The 22,171-nt window shown below is 35.1% G+C and overlaps 1 protein-coding gene across 1 annotated transcript; it reads right to left on the reverse strand.

The window, feature by feature from the left end:
- Window positions 1-19,787: 19,787 nt before the first annotated feature.
- On the reverse strand, window positions 19,788-21,176 carry LOC149259486 (uncharacterized). The gene is made up of 2 exons (XM_089454283.1): window positions 20,853-21,176; window positions 19,788-20,243 (listed from the first exon to the last, which is right to left on the reverse strand). The coding sequence occupies exons 1-2, from the start codon at window positions 21,174-21,176 to the stop codon at window positions 19,788-19,790; spliced, it is 780 nt and encodes a 259-aa protein (XP_089310409.1).
- Window positions 21,177-22,171: the final 995 nt, after the last annotated feature.

A 22,171-nucleotide genomic window follows, 5' to 3' on the forward strand; every position in this document is an offset into this window, starting at 1 on the left:
GATCAACGCCTTAGAATTCAGCCTCTTTGAGGGGGAAACCTCCTTTACATTACATAAATGAACAATTCTTTGATGATTCAAATGACAAAACCTCCTTTCTATATATAGGAGTCTAAGGAGTCACAATATAATCCAGCCGACCTAACAATAATAATATAAAGCCACAAAAATAACAATAGAGGGATTCTATGGGGCACAGTAATAACAATATGGGGGCAATAGGGGCACAACAATATTAATAAGGAGTATCACTACAATAGTAATGGGTAATCACTAGTATTAGAGGGACCCAACAGTTTCTCAAGGAAAAATAGTAAAATATGATTTCTAGAGAGTCCGTCAAACCTATAAAAGGGGATAGGAGCTAGGTCTTTATATCATCCTGAGTTTATCTATCGTATTATGTTTTCTTGAGAACTTGGCATGGTCAGTTCTAGTTTGATCCCAGGGTCGAAAACCTTGTGGGTGTGATTTGTCTAGTGGATCCATTCAAAATCCATGATTGTGCTTCAATATTTTGTTTTCTCTTTTGTTGTGCAGTCGTGCATGCCATTGCAGGGGCTCCAATATTTTGTATGGGCATGCATTATCTTCTTCAGTTAATAATATAAATAAAGGCTGCATTTCTTTTAGGTCTCTTGTGTTTTATGTTTGACTTGTCAGTATTCCATTTAAAACACTAAAATATTCCATATCAATTGATTTGGGAATCTCATAGAAGCACTATTGATCCGTGTAGGATCAAATATACAGTTTTTGTCAATGGATAAGCGCTGACTAACGGATGATAAATTCTTGTTTTTGTTTTTGTAACAAGGCTCTTCGAAGCCTTAGATGTTGAGTGATAAAGAGACTCATAGAATATTTGTGATGATTATTTTTGCTATCAATTAGAGTTTGAAGAATCTGTAAGACAAACAACTGAGAACTATAATAGATGATAGGATATAGAAAGAGTTGTGAAGTAAATTGTATGGATGGTAGTGAATGGATGAAACAATGAGAAATCCATGTCTATGAACAACTTTTATTAATGAAAGTTTGTGTTCTTTTCCTCCTAAAAAAAAAGCCAACGCAAAGAAAGAAAATAGAGACCAAGTTACCACAGACCATAATAGCAACTAGAGTCATTCCTTGTCAATATCATGGTGCAACCCAAAACTGCTAGTTTCTTACTAAGTGTTTAACTAAAATCTGATGTAAACACAGAGAGAAAGAAACACAAACAAAATTGCACAGAAGAAACACAAATTCATAAAACTTCTCACATACAAAACAAACAAAAATAAATTCACATGGAAAAAACACAAATTCACAAAACTTCTCACATACACAACAAACAAATTCACACCCAAAAAAAACACAAATTCACAAAACTAATCACATACACGATTTTCTTCTTGCTTTCCCCACAACTATCACTACTATCTTCTTGCCTTCCCACCCAACTAGCATTATCTTCTTGCCTCTTGGCTTTCACACCCAACTATCACTATCTTCTTGCCGCTTGGCTTTCACACACATTACCATGACCTAATCATGGGGCTTTCACACACTTTACAATGACATGACATGATCCTCACGAGTACGGGTATATAAAGAGGACACTCTAACTTGAGTGGATACAACTCCACTTACATATATTGAAGTCGGGCTTATACTAACTCTCCATTTTATATATATTGAACTCGAACTTATACTAACTCTCCATGCGCTAACTTGTTCATACAAAGTCACTAAATTAGATTTTTCCCAATATATATTGAACTCCAACGAACACTAACTCATGGGATGGATAGGGGAGTAATAGGGGCAGTGAGAAAGTGAAATGCCTTAAACAAAATCTATTTAACGGACAGTCAAGTTAGAGGTGGTTTACTCGTCAGAGACAATAGGGACAAAAAGAGGGGCAAAGGTAGCAGCATTAGTTGCATTTGAACCAGAGACAGAGGCGCAGGCCAAGGCAACACAAGAAGTTCTCCTTTCAATCACTGAGCTCTCAAAAGTTTTTTATTCAGGTAAAATATTTCTTCACAAAAAGTGCGTTGTTTTCTTCATAAAGCGCAGGTTGTAGAGGAAGTTTCGGCCTCTTACATGCAATAAGAACGCATTCTAAGGCAAGGCCTTGCCCCTGCTCTGTAGATGGCTTCTACCATGCATGTTTCCTCTTCAAACAGAATTCGTATTCCTTCTCTGGTTTGTTCCATGGAAAACAAATGTGTAAGTTGCTTTAATAGATGAAATTCTGAAGGAAGACTCAGCTTACTTTCGTCTTCACAAGATTGTTGATTGTCTGTCAACACACTCAGAAATTGAACACAACCCTATTCGTATTCAACAAAAGACGTATGAAAACTTCAGGGATCTTAAATCAGCAGTATTGGTAATGTAAACCCCGTTTCTGTTTCAATTCATATGCTGCAGTATGATCAAATAATTATCTGTATTTTGTTAAGTTAAAGTCAATTATTAACCTGTTAATAAATCCACATTATCAGGTAATGACGGATCCTGACCCTCGTGGTGGGGAATACGTACAATGGTATCCTATAATTCTCAACTTATCTCATATCAACTTCTCCTTCATTATTTCGCAAGCAGAATACATTAAAAATCATTTAACAAAAAGAGTATTAATCGTTATGTTGCTTTGCAGGTTAACGGTGGTGATAATAAAGATGTATGTTGCTTTGCAGATTAATGATGGTGACAATAAAGATGAATGATGAAGAAAGTATAATAATTTTTTTGTTTTTTCACTATGGTTTCAGTGTTTTGGAATATTAGTGATTTTAGAGGACAAGATCTATTCCTATAAAGCTCGAAAAATAAAGCTCCCAAGAGGGGTGCACACAAAATAATTGTGACAATAGTCAACATCTCTATCGAGTCTATGCAATCCGTCCTTGTGCTGAAATTGCAAGAGAAGCGAGAGGGCTTCTGTACTAGATATTTTGTGGCTAACGATCAACTTGGACTGTCGGTTGCCGATACGTTAGTCAGGCTCGAAAATGAAAATGAAGGGCCTGAAGTTAGGAAGCAAATGGGGCATCACGTTGGAAACGGCACAAGCACAAAAAGATGGTTGGTAATTATTATTATTGTAGAATTTAGATTTTTGTGATCCATATTAGTTGTAACAGTGTTTCTAGTAACAATTACATAAAATAAAAACTTGTTGACGCATTTTGAATCAATAAGTGTGGTTTATCTTTAGGATAAGATTAACCATACTTGTTGGACAAGTGTGGTTCATATTTAGGATAAGATGAACCACACTTGTTGGTTCGAAACGTGTCGACGGAATAAGATGAACCACACTTGTTAGTTTGAAATGCGTCGACGGAATAAGATGAACCACACTTGTTGGTTCGAAACATGTCGATGGGATTTTATTTTATGTGATTTTTACCAGAAATACTGTTACAAATTATTATTATTATTATTAATCACCTGAAACCTTTATAAAAATAAAAATTTTGTTTGTGTTGTGTAATTACTTTAAAATTTTGATAAAAAAAATTTCATATAGTGAAGTACTTTGCTTATTTATTTATTTATTTATATATTTAAAACCATATTTTAAATAATAATGAATTCAATTTTATTAACAACAAAATAGTAATTCAAATTTTTTATACACCATCTTTAAAAATAAATAATAACAACATGATATTATGATTATCAATAGCAATGTGATATAATATCTTATAGCAATTTGAATTAATTTTTTTGTAATTCTCAAATATTTGAGTTTTAATAATAATAAAAAATTTATGTGAGCTATAATTTATAATTAATTATGTAAGATAAAATATAATGAACTATAATTTATAATTTATAATTAAGTCTCAAGGGATAGCTTAGTTGGTTTGATTCTTGTTGCTAAGTACTTCGCCTATCGAGAGGTTATGTGATCAAATCTCTTTGACGGTTTTGGGCCAGGCCTTGTTAGTTTGGTTCCTTTGGGTTGATTTCTCTTCTATGGATGTAGCGAGGTCATGGGATCAAATCTCTTTGACGCCTTTGGGGCTAGGCCTTGCTAGTTTGGTTCCTTTGGGTTGATCTCCCTGGATTTTCCTTGGATGTAGCGGTCATCACTCAATATTTGTGAACCACCCTTAAAAAAAATTAATAATTTAAAATTAATTATATAATTAAATAATTAATTAAATAATAAAAGATAAATAAAATATAATAATAATAAAAATAATTATTTATATTTTTGAATAATATTTTTGATATAAAATAATGAATACAAATATTTTTAAAATATAATAATAAAAATATTAATTGTTTTTAATAATAATAATAATAAATTAGTTAAATTTTAATTAATTTTTAATTATCATTAGATTATTTTTTAAATTGTTTAATTAAAAACGTCTTTAGAAATATATTTAATTATTATTACATAAAATGAAAAATATTATATATAGTTAACTGTATAAAATGAAAAAAACTTAGATTTTATAATTTATAATTAACTATATAAAATAAAAAAATGAATAGATTTTATCACTATATAAAATGAAAAATATTTGATTATTTATATAGATTTATAATTTTTAGACTTTTGTGATCTATATTTGAATTATTGAGAAAAAAACAGCAATAATCACAAGGGATAAATCTTTTTGGCAATAAACTCTTTGAATAATATTATACCCTAGGAATATGAACCCTTAGATTAAAAAACCTAAGGGATCAATATTATAACTCATGGGAATAAAAAATCCCGGATTAATACTAAAACCCAAGGGATTATAAACCTAGGGGAATAATATTAAACCCAAGGAATTAATATTATAAACCCAAGGTATATAAACTTTAAGATAAATATTGTCTCCATATGAAAATCATGGACAATCATGGTTAACCATGGTCAACCATGGTTAACCATGGTCAACCATGGTTGATCATGGTCGACCATGTTTTATAGAATCAAACATGGTCAATTATGGTCAACCATTGTTGAATGGCACATTGTGACAAATACTGTCTCGATATGAAATTCAACCATGGTCAACTATGGTCCAACATCGCATTATGACAAATATTGTCTCCATATGAAAATCGACCATGGTTAACCATGGTCCAATATCGCATTATGATAAGGATTGTCTCAATATGAAAATCAACCATGGTCAACCATGTTTATTTTAGTGTTTATAATATTTATCTTAGGGTTTATATGCCTTGGGTTTATAATATTAGTCCCTTTGGTTTAATATTATTCCCTTGGATTCATAATCCCTTGGGGTTTTAGTATTAACCCCTTTCGGTTTATTATTTCCTTGGGTTTATAATATCAATCCCTTAGGTTTATTATTCCCTTGGGTTTATAATATCAATCATGGTCAACCATGGTCAATCATAGCCAACCATGGTCGAATGTCACATTGTGACAAAGATTGTCTCAATATGGAAATCAACCATGGTCAACTATGGTCCAACATCGTGTGGTGACAAAGATTGTCTCGACATGAAAATCAATTATGGTCAACCATGGTCCAACGTCTCATAGTGACAAGGATTGTCTGAATATGGAAATCAAACTGTTGAAAATAGCAACAAGAAATGATAAAAATAGAATCTAGAAATTCCAGTTTAATTTGTCCTTGAATTAAATTGAGAATTAAAATCAAATTTTATTTTCATATCAACTTGTAATAGTTAACTAGAGTGAGTTGACTTAGTTAATTTAGGAATTTCGAGTTGGAAGTCTTTTTGAAGTCATGTATATGTTCTCCCCCTATTATAGGGGTCCAAGATGAGTTAAGTATGAGTTGTAATTAGTTAACTCAGTTTATTGAGTTAAGTTCAGTTAAATTAGTTCCAAACTGTTTGTGGAACTAATAGTGAGATAACAGTCAGTTGATGCATTAGTGCACTCAACTAGTGCTACTCCAGTTAACTGAATATTCGCTCATCAGAAACTCGTGCATGTCGATTCTAAGAAAGACCCAATTGAGACTAGAGTGTAGAGACAATGTATTATTTGTTTTAGATTTTTCTAAGTTGCACTAATGGTGCATGCATTCAGGAACTGAGGAATTTCCCTTTCTATACGGGTTAATTCTCTCAAGAATTGTGCAAAGAATTAGAAGCTTGATGGCTTGGAAATTTGGCTAAGTATTGGCCAAAGGAAGTCATCAAGCGGAGGATAGGAAATACTTGTGCAGGTTAAGCTCAAGGTTGAGCAGAGCATATTGTATTCATCCAAATTCTTTAACCAAGGGCGCAAGGAAATATGAGGCTTGGAGAGTAGAGAAGAGGCCTGGATTTGGCTTGAGCTTGCTTGTGAGCTGGAGATTGATTTTACTGAGTGTTGGGATTGTTCTTGTGAGAACAAGCATTGTATTATCATCTTGGATTTCTGATTAATACAATATAGATAGTGGGTTTTTGAATTGTGGCTTTCCCTAGATATTTATTGTGTTATGTGCCATTGACTCGACTTCCTCTTATCGATTATTGTTTTGCTCGATCTTTATGGGCTTCCGCTGTAAAGAGTAGAAGTAGATTCTTGTCTCTTGTTTTAGTAGATTACATGAGATTGTGAATCTATGGGATATTCTACATGGTAATGGAGCTGAGAACAATATACTAGAGGTGATTTTGAAGTTTTGAGTTCTGGGCCGTGAATTTGTAGAGCAGATCTGAAAATTTTTGTGCAAAAAATTCAGAAACAAATAGCAGATTTGGATTCTTTGCGAAAAGATACCCAAACTCAAAAAATAAATCGGTCGCATCAAAGTTCGGATGAGGGAGATATCGCTGATTTTAAATCAACTTCTTTTCCAAAAAATTTCATGACGGTGGGACATATGAAACATATTGGTGTGCTAGCCAAGAACCTGTATGCTTTTGAGGTTCAATATGCATGAAAAGCCTTAAGGAGTAAGCAAAGGTTAGAGACTTGGTGGTTGAGAGGGAGAGTAAATTACCTCTCAGCATGCAGCCCCAGAAGAAGCCTCGGAAGCAGCTTCAGGAAGTTGTGGAGCAGCTATAGCTAGAGAAGTTGAGAGGAGACTGAGTGGAGAGATCCACTCAAACAGAGAAGAAGCGGTCTTGAAGCAGTCTCAGACAATTGTGGAGTAGCCACAATTGGAGAAGCCGAAAGGAGATCAAGTGGAGACATCCAGTCATGCAGATACCTCCGATAGTTGGAAATTTTGAGCCAAGTGGGCAGAGGGATCACATGCAGCCATACCTCTAGGTGTGAGGTGGGGTGATTTGAAGTGATAGTCCCAAGAGGGATAAAATTGGGCAGGGTCCATTGAGTGGTTTTATCTCATGGATCGTACCTTGCTACGGGAGCCCAAAGTACATAATAGTGGGAGGAATCAGTGGGATTGATGCAGTCAGAGATCAAAGTGACAGAGGCTAGAGTAGTCAGATACTGAAGAAGCGTAGAGAAGGGTTGACAATAGTGTAGAAAGGTAGATTCAACAGAAGTGCAGAGTTTTTAGTCAACATAGGCAATAGTAGTCAAATACTTTGAAGACAGAGGCATCATTCTAATTCAGGTTGGATGTTTTTTGTTTCTGGAGTTGTTGGAGCAACAAAACTAGAGAGAAGTGTTGCATGTAGAACATTCCAAAGGTTCAGGATCAAGATCGAGTTGAATTCCTTTCTTGTTGAGAGGGAGTGTTGAAAATAGAAACAAGAAATGATAAAAATAGAATCCAAAAATTCCAATTTAATTTGTCCTTGAATTAAATTGAGAATTAAAATCGAATTTTATTCTCATAGCAACTTGTAATAGTTAACAAGAGTGAGTTGACTTAGTTAACATAGGAATTTCGAGTTGGAAGACTTTCTGAAGTCATGTATTCTCCCTTATTATAGGGGTCAAGGACAAGTTAAGTATGAGTTTATTGAGTTAAGTCCAGTTAGATTAGTTCCAAATTGTATGTGGAACTAATAGTGAGCTAACAGTCAGTTGATACATTAGTGCACTCAACTAGTGCTACTCCGGTTAACTAAATATTCCCTAATAAAAAACTCATGCATGTCGATTCTGAGAAAGACCCAGTTGAGACTAGAGTGCAGGGACAATGTACTATTTGTTTTAGATTTTTCTGAGTTGCACTAATAGTGCATGCGTTTACGAACTGAGGAATTTTCCTTTAAATATGGGCGAACTATCTCAGGAATTGTGCAAAGAGTTAGAAGCTTGATGGCTTGGAAATTTGGCTAAGTATTGGCCAAAGGAAATCATTAAGCGGAGGATAGGAAATACTTGTGTAGGTTAAGATCAAGGTTGAGCAGAGCATATTGTATTCATCCAAATTCTTTGACCAAGGGCGTAAGGAAATAGGAGGCTTGGAGAGTAGAGAAGAGGCCTGGATTTGGCTTGAGCTTGCTTGTGAGTTAGAGATTGAGTTTATTGCGTGCTGGGATTGTTCTTGTGAGTGACAAGCATTGTATTATCATCTTGGATTTCTGATTAATGTAATATAGATAGTGGGGTTTTGAGCTGTGGCTTTCCCTGGATATTTATTGTGTTATGTTCCATTGATTTGTCTTCCTCTTGTTGATTATTATTTTTCTCGATCTTTATGGGCTTCCACTCTAAAGAGTAGAAATAGATTCTTGTCTATTATTTTAGTAGATTACATGAGCTTGTGAATCTGCATGATTTTCTACATAAACATGGTCAACCATGTTTATTCTAGGGTTTAGAATATTTATATTTGAGTTTATATACCTTCGGTTTATAAGTTTTACCCCTTGGGTTTATTATTCACTTGGGTTTATAATATCAATCCCCTAGGTTTATTGATATAAGGTTTTAATATTATTTCTTTAGGCTTATTATCAATCATGGTCAACCTTGGTCAACCATGGCCAACCATTGTCTACCACGGTCCAATGTCACACTATGACAAAGATTTTCTTGATTTGAAAATAAATCATGGTCAACCATGGTCCAACGTCACATTGTGACAAGGATTGTCTCAATATGAAAATCAACCATGGTCAACCACGTTTATTTTACTGTGTATAATATTTATCTTAGAGTTTATATACCTTAGTTTTATAATATTAGTCCCTTTGGTTTAATATTATTCAACAAAGGTCAACCATGTTTTATAAAATCAATTGTGGTCAACCATTTGCTAATGTCACATTGTGAAAAATATTGTTTCAATATGAAAATCAATCATTGTCTCAACCATGGTCCAACATCGCATTATGACAAAGATTGTCTCAATATGATAATCATGGTCAGTGATGGTCAATCATGGTCAACCTTGGTCAATCATGGTTAACCATGTTTTATAAAGTCAAACATGGTCTTCCATGGTTAATCATGCTCAACCATGGTTGAACGTCACATTATGACAAAAAATGTCTTGATAGGAAAATCAACCATGGTTAAGCATGGTCAACTGTGGTCCAACGTCACATTGTGACAAGGATTTTCTCTATATGAAAATCAACCATGGTTAACCATGTTTATTTTAGTGTTTATAAAATTTATCTTAGGGTTTATATACCTTTTGTTTATAATATTTGTTCCTTGGGTTTAATAATATTCCCTTAGGTTCATAATCCCTAGGGTTTTAGGATTAATCTCTTGAGTTTATTATACCAATCATGATCAACCATGTTTATTTTAGTGTTTACAATATTTATCTTAGGGTTTAATATTATTCGCTTGGGTTCATAATCCCTTAGGGTTTTAGTATTAATCCCTTGGGTTTATAATATCAATTACTTGGGTTTATTATTCCCTTTGGTTTATAATATCAATCATGACCAACCATGGCCAATCATAGCCAACCATCGTTAACCATCGTCAAATGTCACGTTTCGACAAAGATTGTCTCAATATGAAAATCAACCATGGTCAACCATGGTCAATAACCATGGTCACATTGTGTCAAATATTGTCTCATGGTCCAACGTCACATTGTGACAACCATGGTCAACCTTGGTCCAATGTCGCATTTTGACAAATATTGTCTCAATATGAAAATAAACCATCATGAACCATCGTCAACCATGGTCAACCAAGGTCCAATGTCGCATTTTGAGAAATATTCTCTCAATATGAAAATTGATCATGGTCAACCATGGTCCAATAGTGCATTGTGACAAAGATTGTCTCAATATGAAAATCAACCATCGTCATCTGTGGTCAACCATGTTTGTTTTAGGGTTTATAATATTTATCTAAGGGTTTATATAGCTTGGGTTTACAATATTAATCCCTTGGGTTTATTAGTGCCTTGGGTTTATAATATCAATCCCTATTAATCTAAGGTTTCATATTCCTAGGGTATAATAATATTGATAGGGTTTATAATATTATTCCTAGGGTTTAATATAAATCCCTTGGGTTTATAATCCATTGGGTTTATAATATAAATTCATTGGGTTTATTAATCCCTTGGGTTTAATAATATTCCCTTGGGTTCATAATCCCTTGGGGTTTTAGTATTAATCCCTTGGGTTTATAATAACAATCCCTTGGGTTTATAATATCAATCATGGTCAACCATGGTCAATCATAGCCAACCATGGTCAATCATGGTCAACCATGTTTATTTTAGTGTTTACAATATTTATCTTAGTGTTTATATACCTTGGGTTTATAATATTAGTCCCTTGGGTTTAATATTATTCGCTTGGGTTCATAATCCCTTGGGGTTTTAGTATTAATCCCTTGGGTTAATTATTCCCTTGGGTTTATAATATCAATCCCTTGGGTTTATTATTCCCTTTGGTTTATAATATCAATCATGGTCAACGATGGTCAATTATAGCCAACCATAGTCAACCATGGTCAATAACCATGGTCACATTGTGTCAAAGATTGTCACATGGTCCAACGTCAAATTGTGACAACCATGGTCAACTTTAGTCCAACCTTAATATGAAAATCAACCATCGTGAACCATCGTGAATCATGGTCAATGAGTGTCCAATGTTGCATTGTAAGAAATATTCTCTCAGTATGAAAATTGATCATGGTCAACCATGGTCCAATAACGGATTGTGACCAATATTATATCAATATGAAAATCAACCATCGTCATTTGTGGTCAACCATGTTTGTTTTAGGGTTTATAATATTTATCTAAGGGTTTATATAGCTTGGGTTTACAATATTAATCCCTTGGGTTTATTAGTGACTTGAGTTTATAATATCAATCCCTTGGGTCTATTAATCTAAGGTTAAATATTCCTTGGGTATAATGATATTGATATGGTTTATAATATTATTCCTAAGGTCTAATATAAATCCCTTGGGTTTATAATATAAATTCATTGCATTTATTAGTCCCTTGGGTTTATAAATCCCTTACATTTATAATAATGCCAATATGGGTCTGTGACAAAGATTTTCTCAATATGGAAATCAATCATGGTCAATCATGGTCCACATTGCTCAAGCATGGTCGACCATGGTCATTTATGGTCTACCATGGTCCTACGCCGCATTGTGACAAAGATTGTCTCAATATGAACATCAACCATGGTCAAACATGGTCAACCTAGGTCCAACATCATCTTGTGAGATATTTTCCCAATATGGAAATCAATCACGGTCAACCATAATTAATAAGCATGGTGACATTGTGACAAATATTGTATCATGGTCCGAGATCACATTTCAACACCCATGGTCAACTATGGTCAACCATGGTCCAACCTCGCATTGTGACAAATATTGTCTCAATATGAAAATCAACCATGGTCAACCATGGCCAACCATTATCCAACATTGCATTGTGCCAAAGGTTGTCTCAATATGAAAATAAATCATGGTCAACCATTGTCCAACGTCGCATTGTGACAAATATTGTGTCAATGTGAAAATCAACCGTGGTCAACCATGTTTATTTTAGGGTTTATAATATTTATCTTAGGGTTTATATACCTTGGGTTTATAATATTTATCCCTTAATATTATTTCCTTGGGTTTATAATCCCTTGGGTTTTTAGTATTAATCCGTTGGGTTTATTATTCCCTTGGGTTTATAATACCTTGGGGTTTTAGAATTAATCCCTTGGGTTTATAATATCAATCCCTTGGGTTTATCAATCATGGTCAACCATGGTCCAACGTCACATTGTGACAAATATTTTCTCAATATGAAAAGCAACCAATGTCACATTGTGACAAGGATTGTCTCTATATGAAAATCAACCATGGTCAACCATGTTCCAATGTCACATTATGTCAAAGATTGTCTCAATATGAAAATCAACCATGGTCAACCATGGTGACATTGTGACAAAGATTGTCTCTTTGTCCAACGTCACATTGTGACAACCATGGTCAATCATGGACAAACATCACATTGTGACAACATTGCCTCAATATGAAAATCAACCATGGTCAACCATGGCCAACCATTGTTCAACATCGCATTGTGCCAAAGGTTGTCTCAATATGAAAATTAATCATGGTCAACCATAGTCCAACGTCGCATTGTGACAAAGATTGTGTCAATATGAAAATCCACCGAGGTTAACCAAGGTCAACCATTTTCATTTAAGGGTTTATAATATTTATCTTAGGGTTTATATACCTTGAGTTTATAATATTTATCCCTTGGGTTTAATATTATTCCCTTGAATGTTAATCCCTTTGGTTTTTAGTCTCAATCCCTTGGGTTTATATTATTTATCTTGAGGTTTATATACCTTAGGTTTATAATATTAATCCCTTGGGTTTAATATTATTCCCTTGGGTTTATAATACGTTGGGGTTTCAGAATTAATCCCTTGGGTTTATAATATCAATCCCTTGTGTTTATCAATCTAAGGGTTCATATCCATTCGTTTTATCAATCCCTTGGTCCAACGTCACATTCTGACAACCATGGTCGTCCATGGTCAACAATGGTCCAACGTCGCATTGTGACAAATATTGTCTCAATGTGAAAGTCAACCATGGCCAACCATTGTCCAACGGTGCATTGTGCCAAAGGTTGTCTCAATATGAAAATAATCATGGTTAACCATCGTCCAACTTCACATTGTGACAAAGATTGTGTCAATATGAAAATCACCTGTGGTCAACCATGATTATTTTAGGGTTTATAATATTTATGTTTGGGTTTATAATATTATTCCCTTGGGTTTCATATTCCTAGGGTATAAAAATATTGATAGGATTTATAGTATTGTTCCTAGGGTTTAATATAAATCATTTAGGTTTATAATAAAAATTAATTGTGTTTATTAATCCCTTGAGTTTATTAATCCCTTACGTTTATAATAATGCCAATATGGTTTTGTGACAAAGATTTTCTCAATATGGAAATTAATCATGGTCAAAAATGGCCAACCAAGGTCATTCATGTTCATCCATGGTCAATCATGGTCCACATTGCTCAAGCATGGTTGACCATGGTCATTTATGATCTACCATGGTCCTACGCCACATTGTGACAAAGATTGTCTCAATATGAATATCAATCATGGTCAAACATGGTCAACCAAGGTCCAATGTCATATTGTGAGATATTTTCTCAATATGGAAATCAATCATAGTCAACCATGGTCAACGATGATTAGAAAGCATGGTGACATTGTGACAAAGGTTATATCATGGTCCAACATCACATATTGACACCCATGGTCAACTATGGTCAACCATAATCCAACCTCGCATTGTGACAAATATTGTCTTAATATGAAAATCGACCATGGTCAACCATGGCCAACCATTATCCAACGTTGCATTGTGCCAAAGGTTGTCTCAATATGAAAATATTCATGGTCAACCATTGTCCAACGTTGCATTGTGACAAAGATTGTGACAACGTAAAAATCAATCGTGGCCAACCATGTTTATTTTTGGGTTTATAATATTTATTTTAGGGTTTATATACCTTGGGTTTATAATATTTACCCCTTAATATTATTTCCTTAGGTTTTTAGTATTAATCTGTTGGGTTTATTATTCCGTTGGGTTTATAATAACTTGGTGTTGTAGAATTAATACATTGGGTTTATCAATCATGGTCAACCATGGTCCAACGTCATAATGTGATAAATATTTTCTCAATATGAAAAACAACCAATGTCGCATTGTGACAAGGATTGTCTCTATATGAGAATCAACCATGGTCAATGTAGAGTCTCGTGATTGTTCTTTTTTGACATCATTTTCCATCCATTTTTCCTCTTTTTCCTACTACTATCAACTCCAATAAACAGCAAAATAAGAGATTTTGACATGGTAAGGTACTCAGATGTCTTATTTTTCATACTTGTTAGTGTGCCTTATTATTTAGTTAAAGATTGTAATAGCTATGGAATTAACACGAATTTGCAGTTGTTTTATGATTCTGCAGCTACCTCCATGGTTTGCTAGATTCCAGTGTGCTATCCAAGCAAAGAAGCATATGGGCAGATAGGAATTGATCTCCTCATGGATCTCCTCCTATTCATCCGAGCTGAATCATCAAGGAAATCACCTAGTGGCACAGTCAAGGAAGCGGGTGAACACATGGATGAACTGAGCAGCAAGAGTTCAAATCAATCACGACTCTCCAATTTGCTTTCCAAATAGAAAATTGTCGAGAAGCGTTATAATTTCCATTATCATATTAGCATTTAGATTAGGATTGTCTTTAAGTTTTTAAGGCATGAAAATCTCAAAACTGTTGGGCGTGAATGCTATATCTATATATATATATATATATATATATATATATATATCTATATCTATATATATATATATATATATCTATATATATATATATATATATATATATATATATATATATATATATATATAAACAGAAACCAGAGAGACACACATGCATATATGTAATTTGTAATTGACAGTTTGAAGTTCCATGACTCTGTTCCTTTTTAATTGAAGAAGTATTTTCATGAATATCATGCAGAGTTATAAACTTGTTGTTTTGTGTAGCGCCCCTGCAGACAGTCAAGGTTCATTCATTTGCTTAGTATTCAGTTCAGTTCATTTTGTTATTTTTTCTAGAATTACATTATCGTAGTTTCATTTCCTTGTAATTATTTGTTAACAGGTTTCCATTTGTTTTCTATCGATCTCAATTCATTTACTTGCTTTCTAAAATAAGATTGTATATATAAATCTCCTTCCTTTCATAAATAGATATATTTGTTTAGATCACATTCTTTCTGCTTTTGTTTTATTATTTCAATTAAGATTGATAATTGTAGTGTGTAGATCTTAATCTAGATTGCTTTATAAATTTTATCTTTGAATAGAAGTAATTCTTTTTAGAGTATAAGTAATTATCTTTCTAGAACATTAGTTTAGATAGCTTTGTTTTTATCATTTACATAGTAACTAACAATAGTCAGTTAAAGAAGATCATGATAGCTTACCTTACATTCCTTTTTAAGAATTGATTGTATTGTAAATATTTAGTTTTCATTAGGAACATATGAACAAAGAAAATCCTTAAAAATAAACCATCCACAATCATTATCTTAATAAACTCAAAAGGCTTCTAACATATATAGTGCACTTTCACTTCACAAGTTTACCAACTCCAGTCGATAATTTATGTAAGCAATTCAAGAACATTGAATTGACTAAACATTTTGGCGCTGTTGTCAGGGAAGTGTAAATAGAAGTCTTGATTTCTTAAAAAAAAACATGATATGCATAGGGACAGAGACTCTAGGGGAAGATTTCTAGGTAGAGGAAAGAGTTTAATTCCAACAACATCACTCACTCCACCACAACCTCGTAGTGCCACACCACCCATACAAACTCGAATTCCATCCATAGCAGGCCAACATAGACTTCTTGAGGTATTAAGATCTGAAATCCAACCTAAAGATTCACCAACTTCATCAACAAAAGTTGTAATCGAAGAAGATCCCACATCCCCAACAACAAGACTAATTTTCTGATCTTCAACTGGAGAACAACTTCTAGCTCAAGATTTGGAAGTTCCTATTGAAGAAGAGGAAGAAGAAACTTACTTCAAACCATTGATAGAAGAACCAGAGGAACTAGAGGAGATTGAAAACCCAATCTTAGAACCATAATCAGAACCCTATATTAGTTCTAAAGAATCTACAATGGTTGGAGAAGGGGAAGGAGAGGTACATAATTTGAATGGTGAACAACCTAGAATTGGAGGAGGAAGAGGAGGAGGAAGACAAGGAAGAGGAGGTGGAAGAGATGGAGGAAGAGGAAGAGGAGAGAATATAAATCCAAAACCTTTTGGATTTCCAATCCTCGATGAAGATACAATTGTCACAATGAAAAATATCTCACCCTCTATCCTTCCAAACTTTCATGGATTAAGGAGCGAAGACCCTGAGATATTTCTCTTTGAATTTGAAGTCTTGTGTAGATCATATGATTATCTACACGCTACTCAAAAGTTGAAATTATTCCTTGCAACCCTTAAGGGTGCAACATTAAAATGGTTTATGGGTTTAAGAATAAACTCCATAAGAACATGGGAACAAATGAAAACTACATTCTTAGAGAAATATAAGGATTATTGTATGCCCAATAACATTAAAGATGAAGTCTTTAAAATTATACAAAAAGAAGATGAAAATCTTGAAGATTTCGTTGAAAGATTTGATTACAATGTAAAAAGGGAAAAAATGAATAATCTAGATGAAGAAACTTTGAAAGCTCTCTTATTAAAATCAATTATAGATGAATGGATTGATCTTCTTAATCTAATGGGTAAGGGAGACATTTCTCAATTATCACTAGGAGACATTTGTGAATTGTGCATACACATTTCAAGAGGCAAAGCAAGAACTGGGAAAAATCCAATAGATCATCTTCTATCGAGGATTTATAAATCTATAGCTAGGATAGTAAGTAGAGAAGAATTAGGAAATTTGCTTTATAACTTTAAAACATATATTTTAGGGAGTCTTAGTGAACAAATTGACACCCTTAAAATACAAAACAAGCAAAAAGTTGAAAATGTTGCATTGTCCATTTTCTTTCCAAAGTGCAGAAAGAAACATGCCTTGAGAGAATGTCCTCTTGATTTAAAAAGTATAGAAACTTGTGTTATTTGTGCGGAAAATCATGATACAAAAGAATGTCCCTCAATATCCGGTCTTAAATATGTTTATCAAGAAGAAGGAGTACCAAATCAGGTAAACCCTCTCTGTTTTATTGTTAAAAGACCTTGGCATAATCCATTGCCAAATACAACTCAAGGTTTTAATCCTCAACCATTTGTACAATCTTTGAAAAATAATTGGAATGCTCCAATGCCTTGGCAATCTTGGCCACAACCTTGGTCACAAGGATGGAAAAATCCCTCAATATCCTCAATATCCACAATTTCAACAATCATATCCTACTTTTCCTCCACAATATTATCCTCAGCCAGTTCAACAAACTCAACCTCACAATGTGAATCCACAACACTCATTACCATTTCCTCAAAGACCAAATCAATTGTCTTCCAAACCACTTCCAAATCCAAATAATAATAAAAATTCACAACCAGTTTACAATATGGAAGGACAAAATTTTCAAACTTACATGATAACTCCACTAGATATAAATAATGTTCAACTTAGATCTGGTAGAATATTAGAAAAAAATCCCTCCTCAGTTGTTATTCAGGAAAGTGAAAAAGAAAAGATCCCTGAAGAAGAAAAGTCTCTTAATGATAAAAAAGAAGAAACTCAAAAACAAGTTATTTCAACACATCCAAATAACTCAATCCCTATTATGGAACAACCTTCAGTATCTGTCTCAAAACCACCCTTCCCTAAAAGATTGAAAATTGATGAAGGAGTGGAGAAACAAATTTTATTGCCTGATTATGACATGTTAGATGAACTGAAGAATGTTTGCATAAAGATTCCTTTACTTCAAGCTATTAAGGAAATACCAATTTTTGCAAAAACAATTAGGGACTTGAGCATAAAAAAACATGGAAGAAAGAGAAAAGAAATCAAAAGAATCCAACTTGTTGGAAAAATTGCAGATATCATGATGGGTAAAACAACAATTCAAAAATATCTTGATCCAGGAAGCCCCATTGTGAAAACACACATCAATGGTATAGAGATCCCAAATACATTGATTGATCTAGGAGTAGCTATAAATATCATGAGCAAACAAACTATGAATCAATTAAAACTTTCTAATCTTCAATATACACCTACATTATTACAATTGGCAGATAGATCTGTAATCAAACTTGATGGTGTATTAGAAGACATATATGTATCCTTAGATTCTTGGGAATATCCTGTTGATTTTATGATTTTAACACCCAAGAATAACTTAGGAGGGCATCCATTGATTCTAGGAAGACCATGGCTAGCTACAACCAATTCTTTCATAAGTTGTAGATGTGGTGATATGTTCATTTCTAATGGAAGTACAACAAAGAAATTCACACTATATCCACCAGCAAAAACAACAGTAGAAGTTGAAAATGAAGAATGGATAGATGATGATTTTGATATAAGACCAATCTTTGCTACTTCACAATTAGATGAAGAATATAACATTTTAAATTTAATGGAAAATTATGAATCTTCATTATGTTGTGAATCTAGTCAGAGTTTTCAAGAACAAAATAATATTGAATATTTATCATCTCGTCAACTATCCTTGCACTCTATTGAAAATTTTGACAATCCTACAATTGAAATATTTCTAGAAAAAACTTTGAATATCAATAATAATTTGGAAGAATTTCAAAAGAAAGAATTAAGCAAGATGTTACAAGAACATTCATCTGCTTATGCATGGGAATATACTGACATGAAACGAATTGATCCTAATACTTGTAAACATCATATCTACATTGAAGAAAATGCCAACCCAGTTCGACAACCTCAAAGAAGAATGAATCCAAATTTAAGGGAGATTGTTAAGGAAGAACTACAAAAACTGTTGAATGTCAATTTCATATATCCAATATTAGACAGTTAGTGGGTTTCACCCTTAGTAATTGTTCCTAGAAAGAGTGGAAAATAGAGAGTGTGTATTGACTATAGAGAATTGAATAAAGCCACTTTAAAATATCACTTTCCACTTCTTTTCATAAATCAAGTTTTTTTTTTTTTTAACTGTAACAGATATAATTTATTAATGAAGTCTGGTTGGTCTTAAGCCTAATCAACCATTTTACATAGCTTTTCCTTATATCTTTTCCGCCATTAAGAAGATTCCACATGCCTGAGAAATCTGGAATGCCTGGACTACCTCTCAGAACTCTGCTCATTTTCCGACATGATGACAAGGTTTGCAGTGGCTTTAGCTGGAAACCACTGGAGGTTCTGGCGCGTTATGAGTTACTATCCACTGTAGGCTATTGTTTTCAAAATCAGGCTGTTACCATCAGTTGATGTCAAAGTTGAAGCCCTCCATCCGAACCCAATCTGAGTGCAGAAGTGTCGGTAAAGAACTGACCAGCAGTGTCCTTATAAGAAGTCCTCCATCCGAGCCCAATCTGTATGCAGAGTCATCGACAGAGTGGTTACCAGCAATGTCCATATGAGTGCCATGGTAAAGTGCATATGCCGCCTTCAGTATCGGAGGTAGAAAGACTTGGCAGTAACAATGAGTGGCTCCTCTGTTCAGATCTCCTTGACGAAGCAATTGCAGGCCGTCGTCTTTATCTAGCAGCTACTACACAGTCTGATTGATTTTAAGATGGAGAAAGGTCCCCAGATTTACCTGTGCACATCATGCTATACCCTGTTACAGTTGATGTGCCGAAATTGTCAGTCATAATCCTCTCAAGAATGTTCAATATGTTGTGATCCATGCTTCCTGCTTCTTGTTCTGTTCTGCCCTTGAGTTAAGGAATGCAATATGAGTTAGCGCTGTTGCCATTGTTGTTGAGTGTTCCCGGTGCTAAGAGACAACCTTTGTTTGCCATTTCATCCGCCTCCCTATTCAGACTTCTGAGGATATGGTATATTTTGAAGGAGGTGAAATCTTGCAGAATTAGCTTTAGTCTTTTCAGGGACTTGTTGAGAATAGCATTGTTGAACTGGTCAACTGAGTTGATCTTCTTAATGAGAATTTCGAAGTCTCCGAATGCTTGGCATTCTTCGATGCCTTTATCCTGAACTATTTGGCAGGCTTTTGTGAGAGCAAGGAGCTCTGCTTGATTGTTTGTACGAATACCGAGCCCCCAGCAAAAATGGACTTTTCTGGGGTTGTCTGAGAAGTATATGACTCCTCCAGCTCCCGCAGCCCCCAGCTTTCCTTTGGAGGCACCGTCGAAGAAGATTGAAGTTTTGTTTTGGGTCTTTCACCAGGTTTGAAAGGCAGCTTCAGGTTCTCTGATTTTCCAAGATGGAGAGGGGAGGGGAGGGGGAAGGGAACGGGCTTTGCTAATGGGATTAGGGCTATGGAGGTTCAGCCAAGCCTTTTCAGAGGCGAGAAGGGAGAGGTTAGAGATTTGGGAATGCAGGAGGACAGATTCGATAAGAAGAGCTTTAGCAATTGAGGCGGATTTAGCAGGAGAGCGAGAGGAATTGTCGAAGAATAAGTCATCCCGGGCAAGCCAGATTTCCCAGCATACAAATTTGGGAATGGAGAGCCAAATATGAAACCACAAGGATTTATTGGGAATGATTTGAGGGTAATATTGAAACCATTCAGAAAAAAGATCAGCCACGGAGCTGTGATGGGGAGGGGAGGCGGGCAGTCCAAGGAGAGTTAGTTTCCAGACTTCTTTGGCATAAACGCAGTCAATGAACAGGTGGGAGGTTGTTTCTCCAGAGTTTCTACACATTGCGCATCTATGAGGCCCAACAAAATTTCGTTTTGACAAGTTATCCCCTGTGAGCTGTTTATTCTGCATGAGGATCCAAAAAAAGAAATTAACTTTGGGTAGCCCCTTGGCGCTCCATACCTGTTTCCAAAGCGATGGCGTTCTCAGTCTATCTTTTTTGATTTGCAGGGAAAAATAACCCAAAGCTGACGTGTAAAACCCAGTATCACCCCACCCCCATATGTCTGTGCTGTTGCGGTGGACCGGCACTGCGTTTGAGAGCAGCGATTTGAGAATTGCGATTTGGTATTGGAGCTGCGCCGGCACAGGTGGGATCGCCCAGTCGATCCAGTTTCCTTTACTGTTCCAAGTTGAGATTTCATTCAGCTTTCTTATTCCTGCATCGTGGAGCCAATCTCTGATGTCCCGGATTTCTTCGTGGGAGTTGAGAGGGGGACTGTTCATGATGCGGGCTTTCCAGAGAAGGGTCTTCACCCCATTGCCCGGAATGCGGTACAGATGTTTCCTGAAACTGCTGATGCTTTTCCTGCAAAGGTTCTAGGTGTGTGTACCTGCGGTTTTATTGTTTGCTGACAGGTGCCTGAGAGAGATCCCCTGCGCATATTTGGAGGTGAGCATTTCACTGACCGGGTGTGAGGGATCTGAATATATTTTCCATAGGAGCATGCATCCAAGTGACAGATTCGAAAGAGCAGGGTCTCTGATCTATAGCCCTCTGTCCAGTATTGGCCGCTTGACTAGATCCCAGTTTGCCAAATGCATTTTGTTGTGATTGCCTCTGCCTCCTTTCCAGAGAAAGTCTCTCAGGAGACAAGAGATCTGCTCCATAATGTGTTTTGGGGCCAGAAGGAAAGAGGCTTGGTAAATGGGGAGAGCAGATAAGACGGATTTAAGAAGTATAATTTTCCCTCCCTTGGTTAGCCAATAACCTCCCCAGGAAGTGATCTTGTCTTTAATTTTGCTAATGATGACATGCCACAGAGATCTGTTGTTGACTCCAGATGTGAGGGGTAAGCCGAGATATTTGATGTTGTCGCATTGTGCGAAGCACTCAAATACAAGGGTCTGGGCTATGATATTGAGATTGTGTTGGCTCACATTCCATCCAAAGATCGAACTCTTTCTGTCATTTATCACAGCTCCTGAAGCTCTACAATAAATTTTTAGCACAGCATCGAAATTAACTGTTATTCTAGTAGAGGCTCCGCCTAGAAGAATGGAGTCATCTACAAAGACATCATGATTTATTGGCTCTAGAGCATTTGCAGTTCGGATTCCTGGGAGATCACCAGAGTTCATTTTCGCAGCCAGCTTCCTGCTAAGAGAATCAGCCATGAGAATGTACAAGAAAGGTGAGAGAGGACAGCCTTGCCTTAATCCACGATGAGCTTGGAAGAAGGATGTTGGGTGACCGTTGACCATGGGGGCTATCCAGGGGT

The sequence above is a fragment of the Pinus tabuliformis genome, chromosome 6 (genome assembly GCF_031772625.1).
Source record: "Pinus tabuliformis cultivar Carrire ecotype Pingquan chromosome 6, CPIR1, whole genome shotgun sequence".
NCBI classification, from domain to species: domain Eukaryota; kingdom Viridiplantae; phylum Streptophyta; class Pinopsida; order Pinales; family Pinaceae; genus Pinus; species Pinus tabuliformis.